This window comes from Poecilia mexicana, unplaced genomic scaffold (assembly GCF_051168715.1).
Source record: "Poecilia mexicana isolate PSO_F unplaced genomic scaffold, ASM5116871v1 scaffold_19, whole genome shotgun sequence".
Taxonomy (NCBI): Eukaryota; Metazoa; Chordata; class Actinopteri; order Cyprinodontiformes; family Poeciliidae; genus Poecilia; species Poecilia mexicana.
Genome location: NW_028263388.1, coordinates 23589520 through 23605819, shown reverse-complemented (window position 1 = coordinate 23605819; position 16300 = coordinate 23589520). Strand labels below are relative to the sequence as shown.

Genomic DNA, 16300 nt, shown 5'->3' with positions numbered 1-16300 from the left:
ATTTTATTTCGTTCTGCCAGGTTGCAAACAGTGTAATGTTCTCAGAATTTACAAACAGAATAAAACATTTTGGGTTTTCTGATAAATAATGCAGCACCTGAATAATGAACATGAGTTTTCATCTCTCCAGTGAGTTTCTACCTAATATGCCGCATGGTGTTTACAGAAGTGCGTTAATCCCAACAGTGACTCTAATGAAACATCAGTCATAATATTCCCATTCAGCATCACAGCTCTGCGTACGCTCAGCAGCAGCTAAATTCAAAATGACAAGCTGCTGAGTCAGCAAATGCTCAAATGTTTTTTTTTTTAAATGAGGGGCACAGAATCGACTCGCTTCCTTGTTTTTTTTCTTTCAGAAGTGCGAACACAGCCTCAGGTGATAAGCAGCCAGCCGAATGTTGACTGAATCGCATTAAAATGCAAACCGGCTGAAAGGGCATTTTATTCAGAGCAGGTTGGTTGTAGGATCACAGTGGAGCAGAACCGCCTGGACGAACGGCAACGGTTCCCTAAGACTCACTGAAACCATAGAGCAGAACCGCCTGGACGAACGGCAACGGTTCCCTAAGACTCACTGAAACCATAGAGCAGAACCGCCTGGACGAACGGCAACGGTTCCCTAAGACTCACTGAAACCATAGAGCAGAACCGCCTGGACGAACGGCAACGGTTCCCTAAGACTCGCTGAAATCATAGAGCAGAACCGCCTGGACGAACGGCAACGGTTCCCTAAGACTCGCTGAAACCATAGAGCAGAACCGCCTGGACGAACGGCAACGGTTCCCTAAGACTCGCTGAAACCATAGAGCAGAACCGCCTGGACGAACGGCAACGGTTCCCTAAGACTCACTGAAACCATAGAGCAGAACCGCCTGGACGAACGGCAACGGTTCCCTAAGACTCACTGAAACCATAGAGCAGAACCGCCTGGACGAACGGCAACGGTTCCCTAAGACTCGCTGAAACCATAGAGCAGAACCGCCTGGACGAACGGCAACGGTTCCCTAAGACTCGCTGAAACCATAGAGCAGAACCGCCTGGACGAACGGCAACGGTTCCCTAAGACTCGCTGAAACCATAGAGCAGAACGGCAACGGTTCCCTAAGACTCGCTGAAACCATAGAGCAGAACCGCCTGGACGAACGGCAACGGTTCCCTAAGACTCACTGAAACCATAGAGCAGAACGGCAACGGTTCCCTAAGACTCGCTGAAACCATAGAGCAGAACCGCCTGGACGAACGGCAACGGTTCCCTAAGACTCACTGAAACCATAGCGGTTCAAAACCAACCAGAGGTCAATATGAGAACCACTGATGGCAGATACTAGAATGAAGACATCCATCCATCCATCCATCCATCCATCCATCCATCCATCCATCCATCCATCCATCCATCCATCCATCCATCCATCCATCCATCCATCCATCCATCCATCCATCCATCCTGCTGCATCATGGATAAATATTTTCTGTTTATTTACTTTCTTTTAGTTTAGTGAAAATCTGACAGCATCAGATCAGATAAATATCAGAAGGATTAATAAATATTTACAAAACCACATTTTAACACAACATGTTACTTCTTCACTCATTTGCAGCTTAACGAGCCAGGCTCCAATTAGCGAGTGGGGGTGACAGTTTTACAGTGTAGTGTTAATAATATACAAGACGAAGCCAGAGACAGAAACACATTTTAAACTGACATGGAAAAATAGATGGAAATGAGTCACAAAAACCAGCTGTAGAAATCAGCTTATTATGTTTGTTTTTGTTTTCCATGATTTATCTCCACTCAGATCTTTATAAGGTGAATAAGAGCACATTCTGGTGAACGCTGCCACCAGAAAAACAATCAATAAATTTAGAAAAGGCTTTATTGATGAGACTGAAATTGTTCCGGCTCAGCTGAGATATTGATTCTGCGTATCAGGCAGACTCTTTTCAATCTCACAATGCTTTGGAAATGCCACATGGATTCAGGGTTTAATAAAAAACCATCACTGTGCTTCGGCTTTGTTGTGAAAATGCAGGTTTATACAGTTAGGAGTGGCTTTGTTTCAACTGCAGCAGTTTTCATCCAGATTTCTCAGAACAATAACTTTTGTTATTGTTGCAGTTTAATTGCCTAATTTGTCGGTGTGGAAGTTTCTGAAATGAGAAGAAGTTTCTGAAGCGAAAAGAAAACATGAGGAAACAAGTTTAAAGTGTTGAGATTAATGAACGGCTCAGTAAGCGCTCCAATTACAGCCGGATATGTTAAGTTTCTAAATGTTAAAAAACATTGCGTTAAAGGAAAGCTTGAAATGAACCAATTTAAACCAATTTAAAGAATTTACACATTGCCAGTGGAGGAAAGAGATAAAACAAGAGAGAAAGAGATGAAAAAAATCTAGCAAAGCAAACAAATACATTTATTTTAAAGCTAAAGAAGATTTTAGCTGAAAACTGCTCATAATGTGGCATAAATCCGATAATAAGGACGGATATCTCCTGTCCATCATCGTCCTCTGGTGAGACGATACGTCTCTTCATCTTTAGCTTCCTGAAGGTTTTTGATCCAAAGTGGATTTAAAGAGTAACAAAAATCAATATCAACATTTTCTACCTGCAGATAACTGTCTAAATTGGACCTTAAAGGTGCTATCTTTATGTTTTTGTGCAAATTGTAACATTTTCATTTAAATTTCTCCAATATTTGGCCTTAAACTGTCTCAGTGCTGCCCTCTTTGGGCTGAAGGCTGAAGTTGCAGGTTACAGCGTGAGAGTTTGGTCGATTGCCCAGCGGTTCGGGTATAAAACCGTCACGCCCCCTGGTGGAGAGTCAGGATCACTTAAAAGTCTCCAATAACATAAAAAAGTTGTCAGATTTGTTGCTAGATGCTTAAAAAAAATCTGCTAACGGGGTCTGAAAAGTTGCTAAATATAGCACAAAATTTGTTAATTTAGCAACAGTGTTTTTGTCTCTTCAGCCCATCGTCTCATCCCATCACTTGGCCACGCCCACTGTGCACCTTAGCTCCGCCCACTTCAGAGGAATTTCAACATTTATCTGTTTCCACAAAGTCGACTTGATTCATGAAATCAAATCATATTTAAATGTTTTGATAAATCTACCAAAAACAACACTAACACTTAATTGCGTAATCTGACATTTCAAAAACAAATTTGCTAAATTGAAACAGCAATTAAAAAATAAAAAATAAAACTGTAGTTTTTGATTAAAAGTTTTGGATGCTACTTTGAGGTGGTTTGTCAGCCATATAAAAAAAATGTTTCCTAGACTACAATGGAGACACTTTTTTGACAACAAATGAGTCGTATGACCAACAACCAAATGTTGCTACTGGCAGAAACCACAAAGAAGACTACAGGAAGTGGTAGGAATGATGGCGCAGCATGATCTTTAATGACATGAACAAACTTATTCATGTGATTTTAATTGCTTTTCTTACTTAAAGGAAAGAACACAATCGCAACATTGTGTTTTTTGACATTAGTGGAATACTGACAAACTTTTGCTCACATTTGAAATGGAAACACAGCGACTGTCAGGAATACAAATGTTAAAAACGGCTCACTTCAACAGTGATCTACTTGGTAAGAACTAAACATCATAATCAATCCTGCTACTCTATCCTTCCATCTATCTATCTGTCCGTCCATCTTTTATATACCATCTATTTCTAACTTCCTGCTCCTTGTAGCTGTGCTGCAGTGTCAACTTTAGTGTTTCAGCCTGAGTTTAATTTCTCTATTTCTACTCTTTTCTGGAACTGCAACACATCTGGAAATACCTTTTGTTATTCTGGATCCTGCACCAACAGACACATAAACCAGGCGACTCCCCCATAAAGACCAGTAAATCCTCACCAGCCAGTTTCTAGGCAACACTGGAGCCTCTAATAATGCCTGGTTATTGTGGCCTGCTGTCCGGGTGGGGGCATGTATGGGGGCTGACAGTCAGGGGTTGTAGAAGGGAAAACATTTCTGATGAAGACCTCATCTCTGTCAGCGTCGTGGGACCCAGCAGTCTCCATTAACGCCGCAACAGACGGACACGAGGGGCCGGGATGTTGATGCGAGTCGTGACGGCTGGGAGAGCGGCCGAGGTGCCTTCTGTGTCGCTCCTGTTTCCAGAACAGAGGGAGGAAGAGCGAGGTTACGAGTGGGCGACGGCAAAACCGAACCCTTCAAACCTGAAAAACATCTCAGCAGACCACGATAACAACTCCCGTTTTTTTTTTTTTTTATCTCAGCCTCCTTGTTCTGCTCACAGGAAATTGGATAAATTGAACAGTTCCTAATTTACATCTCCACAGCTGTGGGAAAAATAAAGAGCCCACTGCACTGAACTGCACTGAAAACCTGGTGGTTTTTCCACCAAATACTGATTTCTGATTTAAAACATTAATATTGTTGTTTCTAAATGAATATGAATTTGTTCTCATTGCATTTTTTGAGCTCTGAAAGCACTGCACCGTTTCCTTATTTTGATCATTTCTCATTTTCTGTAAATAAATACAAACATATTTGCTTTGAATTTCAGAGACATGTTGTCAGTAGTTTATAAAATAAAAGAACAAAGTTAATTTTACTCAAACATAAACCTATAAAAGTAAAATCAGAGAAAATGATCATTTTAAGTGGCCTCTTCATTATTTTCAGACCTGTCTGAAAATTTTATATAAAAAACTTATTTTTAGACGTAAAGTTTTCCACAGCAGATTAATGGCACGGCTCACGTGGAAGTCTAAAAAAATTAACTTTGAATAAATTTATGAAATCCAACATTTATTTTGAATATATTAATTCAATGGAAGCCAAAAATATTCACAAGTTTTGGTAACTTTATGGAATGGATTAAATTATAATCTCAAATGTAAATCAACTAAAAAAAACTGTTTAAAAAGGAGCTTACTGGAAAATATGGGTGTCTCACTTTTTGTCTTTTTGGAATAAATAATTTTAAAAATCTGCATAAACAAAATAAAAGTCACTTAAACTGAATCATTTTCGATTATACTTTATTTCAGAGCATTGAGAGAATTAATTAGCAATTATATAGTTTTTTAATTTATTTTGCTAAATTATTCAAGTGGAATAAAGGATTACTGTGTGTTACGACTGTTTGCATCACAAGGAGTGAGAGTGTTACTGTAAAAATCTGCATATTTTTATTTCACCATATTTGAATTTATAAAACATCAAATTATGAAGAAAAGTTGAGCTAAAGAAAATCTGCTTTCAGTTTAAAGTGACAAAAACAGTAAAAAACCAGAAAAGCTGAATATAGTTCATTTACAGAGAACAAAATCACAAAAGTAGCTCCTTCCATCCTGTCGACACTTCACTCTGACATCCATGTGATTTTTATTTTTACTGCGTTTCATCCCTCAGAGCCAAACTGGCAGCCGTTTTGTCAGGTTTAGTCAAGCCGCCCGAATCGTCTCCCCATCGAAATTTAAAAACGCATAAAAGTCACGAGCAGAAATTTTTTCAGTAGACCCCCATCGAAATTTAAAAACGCATAAAAGTCACGAGCAGAAATTTTTTCAGTAGACGTTTTTGCAGCAAAGCAGTCGACTCACTGCAGGGTAACAAGGTTTTTCATGACCCATTCCCAGCTGTTTCTGAAGGTATATTAGGGCAAATAAAGCTAATTTTACCCCAGGTGCAGCATTAGAGTGAATGCACAAGCGTTGGCCAAATGTCTAATAGTCATGGGCGTCTCTCAGCGTGATGAAAAGAAGTCATTATCAAAACAGCAGCAAATGCAGAAACATTAAGACTACAGCAATAGAAAGCAGCAACAACATGGTGAGAGGTTTCAGCAGCAAAGTGAAATAAATTATAATAAATATAATAATAATCAGGTCATTTCCATATATTCACTTCTAAAGTTAGCCTACATAAATTCTATTGCTATTCTTGATTGATCAGGAACAAATTTAAAGTGTAAAAATCCTATTTTAGAGCCTGCAAACCGAACTGGAGTATATTTTAAATCTTTATCAGGGGAAGGAACCGTTACAGTCCAATAAGCCATATTTGCCTCTTCTCATGACAAATTTAATTTCTCTACAGGTGCAAGATGTTTTTAATCTCTGAAAAACTTTTTAAACCGTTGTATCCAACATTTGTGAGGGGACACATTAGAAAAATAACATTTTGAGTAGAGCGAGTTGAGTTCTTTACAGTTATGGTCAAGACAGCTAACCTACAGAAAAAACAGACAAAATAATCTTTATGCTAATAACATAAATACAACAAAAGAACATTTAATTTGTTCTATTGTTTTTATTTATTTTTTGACAAATTTGACTAGAAATGTTCAGAAAGAATAAAATAATCATTCATGTTCTTATTTTTCATAAAATGTTTATCTGTATCACCTTTTTTTAATAAGGGACCCCATGGAGAAGTTAAAGAGCAACAAATGGATGTGAAGCTACAAAATGAAATAATTAAAAATGTTTTTAATCATAATCAGTCACCTTGTGGGTCCCGGTTTGCTAGGTCTCCAAGCTACATCCTCACCACTAGATAAGTCGCCATACGTCCCCGAACTCTTTCTCTGAATTGTATTCAACCATCATGAGCCAAACCACAACTGAAGTATAACATTTTTAAATGATATGTGCCGTTTTAGAGAGAGAACATTTGTTTCTGACATTCTTGCTGCATTTCTCTGAAAACAGAGACACAATTATTTAAACTGTTACAATGAAAGTCAAAGCATTTCTGAAAGTAGATCATCTGTATTTTTTTATTTCCCGGCCCATTGCCATCATGTGACGACCAGCCTCCCGGTCGTCTGACCGAGTGGATCAGCCACAGGGAATCACTGTCTGGGATCATTATGGCCGCCTGCCAGCATCCATCATCAGCTCCGTTACAGAGCTAATGTTTTCCCACTGAAGACAAACTGTGCCACCCTGTGGTGGAAAAATCACTCCCATCACAGCTCGGCGTCCAGTACATTAACTTCAAGGAGATTCTGACTGAGCTGCACACAAATCAAATGGTTCTGGTTTCTGTTTCAAACATCTGGACTCATCTATGAATTCTGAGGAAAATAAAAACAGTGGTGTGTTTTTTTTTGTAGTGGTCACGATGCATCTTTTCAATTTACAGAAGCTTTGATTTATGTATTAGATGAGCTGATTTTCTATGAGAGCACGAATAATCCCAGTAGAAGGCACCATGACACCAAATATTTGTTCAGTAGAGAAGAATAACTAAGTCATTAAAACGAGGTCATAACAACACAATCAAAGATTTTTCTCGTCTTACAATTACAGCATAAACATGCTTTTGTTATTCATTTATATTATATATTAGTCAAGCTGCATGTTACTGTTTATGCTGAAATATAGCGCATGCGCACAAGGCTGGAGGGAAAAAAGATTATTTTCGATGCCATCCACAGCAGCGCTGCCGGTAGAACCAAAATAAAACCTGGTGATGTATTTGCGCCAAAGAAAGTGTCAAAATAACGCAGAAAACCCGATAGGGAACGACTCAGAACCGCTTCTTCTTCTATTCTTAATTTTTCTCGCTCACCTTGTCGGCTGCCCTACACGCAGACTCGTTGTCATAGCAACTGACAACAGGATTCAACACCGAGAAAACACACAAACATTTCCCACACAAAGAACAAAAGATTCAGTCCGGGGCAGTTTTATATTTTCAGGTTTGATGTTTATTTTGCCATTAGTGATCTGTGGTAGATTAGCTACCGCTGCTATTAGCTAAGCTAACACAGCGTTGGTTGATCAGCTATGATCTGTCAGAGTTGGTTTGTTGGAACGCTTTTTTTTTCTTTTCACCGAACCGAAACACACCGAACCCCGCAGCACATCTACATGCTAAAGTTGTCAAAGTCCATCAAGAATAACTGACCTCAGGAACACCTTTGGTGCCGTAGAGAAAACCCCAGCAGCAGCAGGCAGTTACCGCTGTCATCTGGATAAAACCAGAGATGTAACCCCATGACTGGTACAAAAAACATATCATGTCTTCATATGAAATAATATACAAGCTGACAGTGTTAGAGACAGAACCATGCATCAGAAGTGGATGGCTCAACTCTTTTTGGCACTCTGTGGTTAATGGTTAGCGTTAGCTTCTGCTGATTCTTTAAAATAGAATTAATCCAACGTTGGGTTAATTCTGTACAAACAAAATCTGTGCATCTTTTTTTCTTCCATTTTCAATAATAAAAAAAAGAAAATAAAAATGTACTGTTGTTTTGGTTTTGTTCTGAATTGATTGTTTCTCCTGCGGTTGAGCCACTGTCTCCTGGTTTTTAGGGATGGTTTCTGTTATGGTGACCAGTGAGGTGTAACCTCGGTAATTCTAATCGATCAGCATAAACCAGTTCTGCGTTGTGTGAATAAGGGCCAGGAGACAGGATGAGATGAAACGTCGTTTATCTGTGCGAAACAGAATATGGACTGATCAGGAATCGGGTTCATCACAGCGGGTTCAGCACCTCGCGCCCATCTCTCATGAACTGGCCAACAGCCGTATTTAATACATTAATATTGGACAGAAATACAAAGAAATAACACAACATGTACCTGTGCGAAACAGAATATGGACTGATCAGGAATCGGGTTCATCACAGCGGGTTCAGCACCTTACGAGGGATAGCATTTCATGTTAGCAACAAGCTAACATAGCATTTTACTGGAGCATTAAACTCAGTGAACCTACCTCGCGCCCATCTCTCATGAACTGGCAACGAGATGTTTGCGTTCACTATATTTAACCCTGCCAACCACCAGGAGGGGGTGCTGTTTCACCCTTTACACATGAACCCAAACTGGGAAGTAATGACAAGTGGAATTCTATACAATATTAACTATGTTACAGAGGCGTCTTGCATTTTGGTGATGTCAACAGAAATATTTTGATCAATGGGGGCGCGAAGCTCCACCCAGACCTGCAGTGGTAGCTGCTGCTGCTTCTTCTGCTTCCTCTCAGGTGGCCTTTTCTCTCCTGTTTTATCCACTGTCTCCTGAGTTGTGACGATGGTTTCAGTGACCAGTAAATCATGATGGTTTCCAGTATTATCAAAACGATGTTTGTGTTCTTCAAAACAAATTTTGAATGGCACTTTTTGTTTCTTGTTGTGCCTCGTCCTCGGTGGCTCAACTTCTCTCACAACATTGTTGTGTCTATCTCTACGATAAGCTTGTTTGACAGCATCCTTCTTTCAGTCAGAAATAAATCAGTTTTCTAGTAGATTAGATAAAGATTTCACACAAGCTCAATGTCAGTTGAGTATGAAGCAAAGTTGAAGAACGGCGAATGTAGTTTATAAAAATAACATTACAGATTATTTTAATAATTTAACTCTATGAATCACTTTCAAAGTCATAATAAACTATTTTATGTGGAAAATATTTGCTTAGTTAAAAATTTCTTATGGTTATTTAGTTACATAAATTATTCAGATCCTGAAACACCATATAACCACACTGTAATGATGAAACACACTGTAGTAAATATATGTGTATGTATATTTAAAACTCCATTTTAAACAATGTATTTTATAAAAACTGTCAAATATGCTTTTATATACTATTTATCAGTTTTACATTCTTTCTGTGCTGAAATACAGATTAGATTACCAAGAAGAGCCAAGAAATTTGTGAGCCGAGTTCCTTTCTGCAACAAAAAAGTTGTAGCTTACTAGATTTGAGGGACAATTAAATATTACGGTATTCAAATATCAAAATAAACACATTCTTAATCCCATAACATGTACTTCTTGAATGTATTCAGATATTTTCTCCTCAAAAAATGACAATATTGACTTTATAAGTATTTGAAATTCCAGATATGGATGAAACAGTGACATCTAGTGGCGCAATTGATTAGAGTAATTTTAAATTTTACATGGATGAAACATTTTGAGGAACAGGCAGCTCTACGTAATCAGATGTGATTAAATTCAGATGTGATTTTAAATTCTGAAAAATAAAGCGTTATTGTGTATCATTAAAGATTGTAATATATATTTGCTTTTGGTTAGACGTGGGGAAAAATGAAGCCCCGGAAGCAGGCTCTTATTTTGAAAATAAGCCGTAAACGTGCTTACCGTATTACTGAGCACTCGTGCGCCATAGAAAAAGGCTCGTGGGGGGCTGGCTGGACCGTTTGTTACGAAGCGGAGCCTGGTTAGACCGCAGCACCGCGGCCTCGGTGTCAACTAAACTGAATGTCCGTCTCCTGAGGTCTGATTTCCGGGAAGGACGCTTTATAATGGACCGGTGAGGCTGATGCTGTATAACGGGGTTTCTGTGCGATACCGAACCGGTGCAATACCCTCTAACAAAGCCAGACAGTTACTTTTATTTAATCACCCGCTTATTTCTTTGCTAAGAAGCCTAACACTTCATAATAAATATATTTATAACCACTGACCCACTTTGGAGGAATATCATGCACAGGTGTTTCCCAGGAAATCCAATAACTATTTATTTTAGTAATGAATGTTAGAACGTGGAATTTACAGAATTTATAGAATAGCTACAAGAAAAATTATTTACTTTGTCCAAAAATGTCAAAGATCAATAACATTTTTGTATAGAAATGTTGGCCCATTGAAACTACTACACTGTATGCGTTCTCAATACTTGGTTGGGGCTCCTTTTGCATGAACCACTGCATCAGTGCAGCGTGGCATGGAGGAGATCAGCCTTCAGGTAGAGTCTCCATGATAGTCATAACATTTCTAAATTAAAAATAATTTTCAGTGGTCTTCTGTAATGCTCTAACTTTCTAATTAACACAATTTTCGGTTATCACTAGGAATGTCACAAAAAATATTTTTAGCTGGACATTAAATTGCCCCAGAAATTATTGTGATAATATTGTTATTTTGAGACCGTGGTTTTTGGAGTTAGCACAAAACAAAACAAAAAGAAAACAACACTTGACAGTGTACAAGTCAATGGAGTCAGGTCTTAAAGATCTAAAAAGAAACTGTTTTTTTGGATTTGTTGTCTATGGTTCCACCTGACCATAGCCACAGCAAATCAACATGCTAGTGATAGCTATCATGCTAACAATAGCATTTAAGCTAGTTTTGATATAAACACTAAACTTATACTGAATGAAATACGTCAATGATAGTCAAAATGCTAGTAATAGCCAACAGTTTTTTCATCCTTTCTTTACAATTAAAACAAAGTTCAAAAATTGGCATCATTTTAGCTAGCTAATGTCTTAGCTAAGTTTTACTTATACAGTTGTCTGCTAAGTTGAACAAGTCAATGATAGTCAACATGCTACTTACACCCCACATGCTGTCAGCATTTTAGCTAACCGTAGCATTTTAGCTAAATGTATCTTTTCTAATCTGTATACGAGACACATCTATTTTATCTTATTAGAAATACAAGATGTCTTCTCTTAGAAAGGTTTGTGGATTGACAGCAGCATAACCATGTTAAGGGTCCAGGATCGTTTCTCTTTGCACCTTCAGATTTGCTACGGTGGAGCATTATAAGGCGGGCATGGTGCTGAGTGGTGCCGGTGATGCTCTGGGCTACAGGAACCAGCTCTGGGAGTATAACGAGTCCGGACCAGCTATTCACCAAGTCAGGAAACTAAAGCCTGCATCTTCAGGAGCTGATCTCAAAGCAGAAAAACTTCATGATGTTTGTCCTCTTCTGGCCCCCGTAGGAGCTGCAGGAGCTCGGTGGTTTGAAGAACATCAAGGTGGAGCTTCCTGATTGGCCGGTGAGCGACGACACTGTTCTACACCTGGCAACAGCTGAAGGACTGGCAACAGGTGAGGTCAACAAACCCACAAACTACAGCAGAACGATTAATTGAATTAATTGATTATTAAAATAATCGTCAATTATAATACTGTATATTATTGCTATTGCCTTTTAGGCAATGAAGTTTGTTTTCTATATTAAAAAAGGAAATATAAATTCTTATGGTTTTCATTCATTTAATCTTAATCTGATTAATCAATTAATCGTTAGAATAATTGATTATTAAATAATCATTAGAAACCTACCACAAATCTCTCTCTTCTCAATGTTTTTCCTTAACTCAAAGATTTTAAATACATTTCCCAATCTTGCCTAGAGATGCAGTTTAATTGAAGCTCTATTTAAGACCAGAATTAAAAATGGACAATTAAATTGACCTTTAGGTTGATTCATAAAGCCACTCAGATTAGTTCTAGATTTGAGTGTCCAAAAGCTCTCTAAAAATTTTATTTATTATTATTATTATTTAAAGTCTGCAAATTGTGGCATTTTTTAGGGAAAACGGGGGAGGAGCTCCTGCATGAGGTGGCCGGTCGATATGTAGAAGCCATGAAGGACATGGAGGGGAGGAAACCCGGCCCTTCCAGCATTCTGGGTATGTTTTATTTGTAAAATTATATAAAATCTGCTGTTTGGAGAGATAGATGTGCAGCTGTGATGTGCTCTTCAAGGTGTTTCCCAGCTGAAGCCAGGGGAGGAAGAGGGCTACAGAGTGCCGTATAACCCAGAGGGTACGGGCTGCGGCGCGGCGATGCGGTCCATGTGCATCGGTCTGAAGTAAGACGCTTCGTCCTGCTGACTTAAACCCGTTTCATTTTGGTTTTTTAAAACAACAAACCAGCAAGGCGTGACTCAGAAAAATAAATGAAAATCTTCATCTTTTTCAGTTTAATTCCAAATATGGAAGAAACGATTAATCAATAACTGTGATTAATCACTAATTTAAATAATCGCCAACTAATTTGATAATCAATTAATAATTATACAAACTCAAAAATGAATACATTTTACATTAAAGCTTAAAACAACTATTTGTAAATATGGTTTACCCAGAACTCCTCAGTTTTACCGTCATCTGGTTCAAAATCTGTCAAAAAGAAAATTCAATTTTCCAGGAAACAGAATTTTCCATTAGCAGAGTCATAAACATTTAAAATTAATCTTTAATTAGTTTAGTTAATTGAAAGAAATTGACTCTGTGAAAAGATAATTTGAGACACGTCTCCTGCTTCAGGTACCCGAAGCCTGACCAGCTGTTGTCGCTCGTGGCCGTTGCCGTGGAGACAGGCAGGATGACCCATCCGCACCCCACGGGTTTCCTGGGGGCCGTGGCGTCGGCCCTGTTCGCCTCCTACGCCGTCCAGCGGCGGCCGATGACCACCTGGGGCCTGGGCCTGATCAACGAGGCCTGCCCCGTGGCGCGGACCATCGTCCAGGGCCGGGGCTTCGCCGTGGACGAGACAGAGCGCGACTGGGGCTACTTCTGCGACAAGTGGCAGTGGTGAGAAACGAATAAATCTGTTTTTAATTTTACTTTTATCTTTGTGAAAGGTTCATAGGCCGCTGTTTGATAAGTTTCACAATCAGAAATTTGAGTTATTTAGTGTCATAAGTTAAATTAATAACATTTCACCATGTTGTTCATTCTTAACATGTCAGTTTGAAACTAAATATTTGTTAAATATGTTTAACAAACTAAATATTTAGAGATTTAACAAGCTAAATCTCTACCTTCAAACTAAGTCGTTAACTCGCTAAATAATTTGCAAACTAAATACCTAGTTATTTAGTTTTCAAGTTAAATATTTAGTTTCAATATTAAATCAAACTAAATATTTAGTATTTAATATTATTGTAGTAGTAATATTTGTTTTGAAAACTAAATATTTAGCTAAATATAGCTAGCTAAATCCTTAGCTTCAAACTAAATATTTAGTTAGCTCAAAGGTACCTCAATATTTAACTAGTTAAGAGTTAAAAATTTTGTTTGGATTGTTAATAAAATATTTAGTTTGAAACTGAGACATTTGAATAACATGGTGAGATGATTTTGTGCCAAATGTCCCTGTTAAATCCAGTCTAGCTGCAGAGAATACTAAAGTCCAGCCTGACTGACTGACTGATGGACGGACGGATGGACGAAGCTAATTGAATAGATACCTAACTGCTTTGTTGCAGCACATGAGTTAATCATCAATGCTCTGCCTCTGTCCTCAGGTACCTGGACCTGAGGGGCCTCTCTAACGGAGTGGGCCCTTTGCTCTGGCCCCCGTCCTACGGTCCAGCTGAGCGGGATGAGGCCTATAAGAGCTTCAGTCTGTCTGGCTGGGCGGGACGCAGCGGCCACGATGCTCCCATGATAGCACTGGATGCCTTACTGGGCGCCGGTTCCGACTGGGAGGAGCTGATGAACAGAGCTGCTTTCCATGGAGGTCAGTTAGAAAATGTAGTTAAACATTACAGGTGCCCTGTGGGCTTACAAAATATGTTCATTATACTTTTTTTGCAAAAAATTATTCTTAGATAATGAGATTTTAGTTTGGTTAGTTCTGCATATGTTGAGTTTTTTGCTGCTGCCGTTTTACGGTCCAAACAGAGTCCGGTGTGGATGCAAAATACATTTTATGCAGCGCCGTTTTGAAATATAAACACTCGACAAACTCCTTAAGTTATCCATAGCGCTCAGATGAATGATGGAGCAACGACAACTTTCAACCAAAATTACTGATCCGCTATGAAGACGAGGACGTGATACCAGAAAACCGGAAGACATAACATTAACTTGATAGAAAAGGGGCTTTCTAAATTTAAAAATGTGAGAATACCACAATTTTCTGTTTATTCAATCAGTATTTAACACAAAAATGTTTATATGCGCTTTAAAAATTTAGCACTTCATGTTACGGACAGACGGTCGGCCATGTTGATATAAAAGAAAAACTTAGTTTTTAAAAAAATGGCCGCTCAATCAATCAGTCGATCGATAAGAGCAATAAACTTTAATTAATAACTTTAATCCCTACTACTGCGAAGTAAAACGACTTACTTATACCTTCCTCTTTGATTCTGCCAAGGTGACAGCGACAGCACAGCGGTGATCGCCGCCTGTTGTTGGGGTCTCCTGTACGGAACCAAGGGGGTCCCCGAAGGCAACTACAGCAACCTGGAGTACCGCGACCGACTGGAGCGCTGCGCCGAACAACTCTACGCCCTCTCACACTAAAACAGCAGCAGAAACAGGGCCAACGAACCGGCGAGCTACCATCGACCCACAAAGTGTGTTGTCAATTCAGCCTGAAGGGAAAAGCCTGGCCCAGTAACCTAGAGTCGTTTTCCTCATGGGTGACAACAGCCTGGCTTGTGTTTAGAGCGCTCCCCCTGGTGGCCATTCCTGAGATGACAGTGAGGAACTTACCTCATTTCCGCTACCTGAATAAAGGCAAATGATCAAAGATGCTAAATACACAGTTGACACGGACTAATTAATGTCTTGTAACAATTACTTTAGTAACTGATTAATCAATTATTCTAATGATTAATCGATTGATCTGAATGATTGCAGGATGTGCCATTTTTTTCCAACCACTTAAACCTTTTATACAATATTAGACATACATTAAAAGATGCAAATAGTTCCTTTTTAAAATAAATAGAAAATATATATTTTTGCCTTAAATGCAATAATGTAGCATTCTTTTCGTGAATAGATGAATCTGCAGCTGAAAAAAAGGTCAGCTCTTCCGGCTCGATTTATCCATACTGTTTAGGTGTTAATTATTTTACCGGATTATCAATTGAATTAAGAGATTTTTGGCAGAATTTTAACCGGATTAAGTATAAAATTGTCACTTGAGCAGTACTAGGTAGAATATATTTGCTAAGATTTTTCTTCCAAGTTAAATGCAAAATGTATTTGTTGCACTGTTTTGATTTAAACACAGCTATGAATGTTTTTTTCAGCAAAATGGCCTTTTTTGAGTCTGTATATTCCAGTTATCGATTAATTGCTTAAAATTTTACGATCTTTTAATTGCGTTTAATCAGATTACTCATGATTAATTGGATTACTCAAATGTGAGTAATGGTGATTAATCACGATTAAACATCTTATTCACAACTAATCCAATTAATCGTTTTGAGGAACATTTGCACCATTACAGTAGAAAGTAAAATAAAAACAAAAGACAGTAGTTGAGAAGAGAACTTTATTTTTTAGTCATTGTTTTTAAACTTTTTTTTGTCTTGTCCATTTTTTTATTAATTATATTTTCCTACAGGAGAGAAGAAGGGCAAAGGGGGCAGATTTTCACTACTAGATTGAGTTTTAAAAATTTTTTTGCTAAAAGTCCCCTCACGTCTTCACCTCCCTCCTCTGTCACTCTCTCAATCTTTTACATCAGTCCGTTTCCCGTTCGTGCTGTGGCAAATACAAAACCTCACAAGGCTTAAAAACATGTCTGGAAGAGAAAAAACGTCTGCTGCTGCCCCCGCCCCGCCTG

At 38.5% G+C, this 16300-nt stretch overlaps 1 protein-coding gene across 1 annotated transcript; it reads left to right on the top strand.

Moving 5' to 3' along the window:
• Positions 1-10127: 10127 nt before the first annotated feature.
• Positions 10128-15264, top strand: adprh (ADP-ribosylarginine hydrolase). Its single transcript, XM_014998525.2, has 8 exons — positions 10128-10283; positions 11501-11615; positions 11701-11809; positions 12298-12396; positions 12473-12578; positions 13036-13302; positions 14019-14233; positions 14876-15264. The coding sequence occupies exons 1-8, from the start codon at positions 10276-10278 to the stop codon at positions 15022-15024; spliced, it is 1068 nt and encodes a 355-aa protein (XP_014854011.1). The 5' UTR covers positions 10128-10275; the 3' UTR covers positions 15025-15264.
• The last annotated feature ends 1036 nt before the right edge of the window (positions 15265-16300 follow it).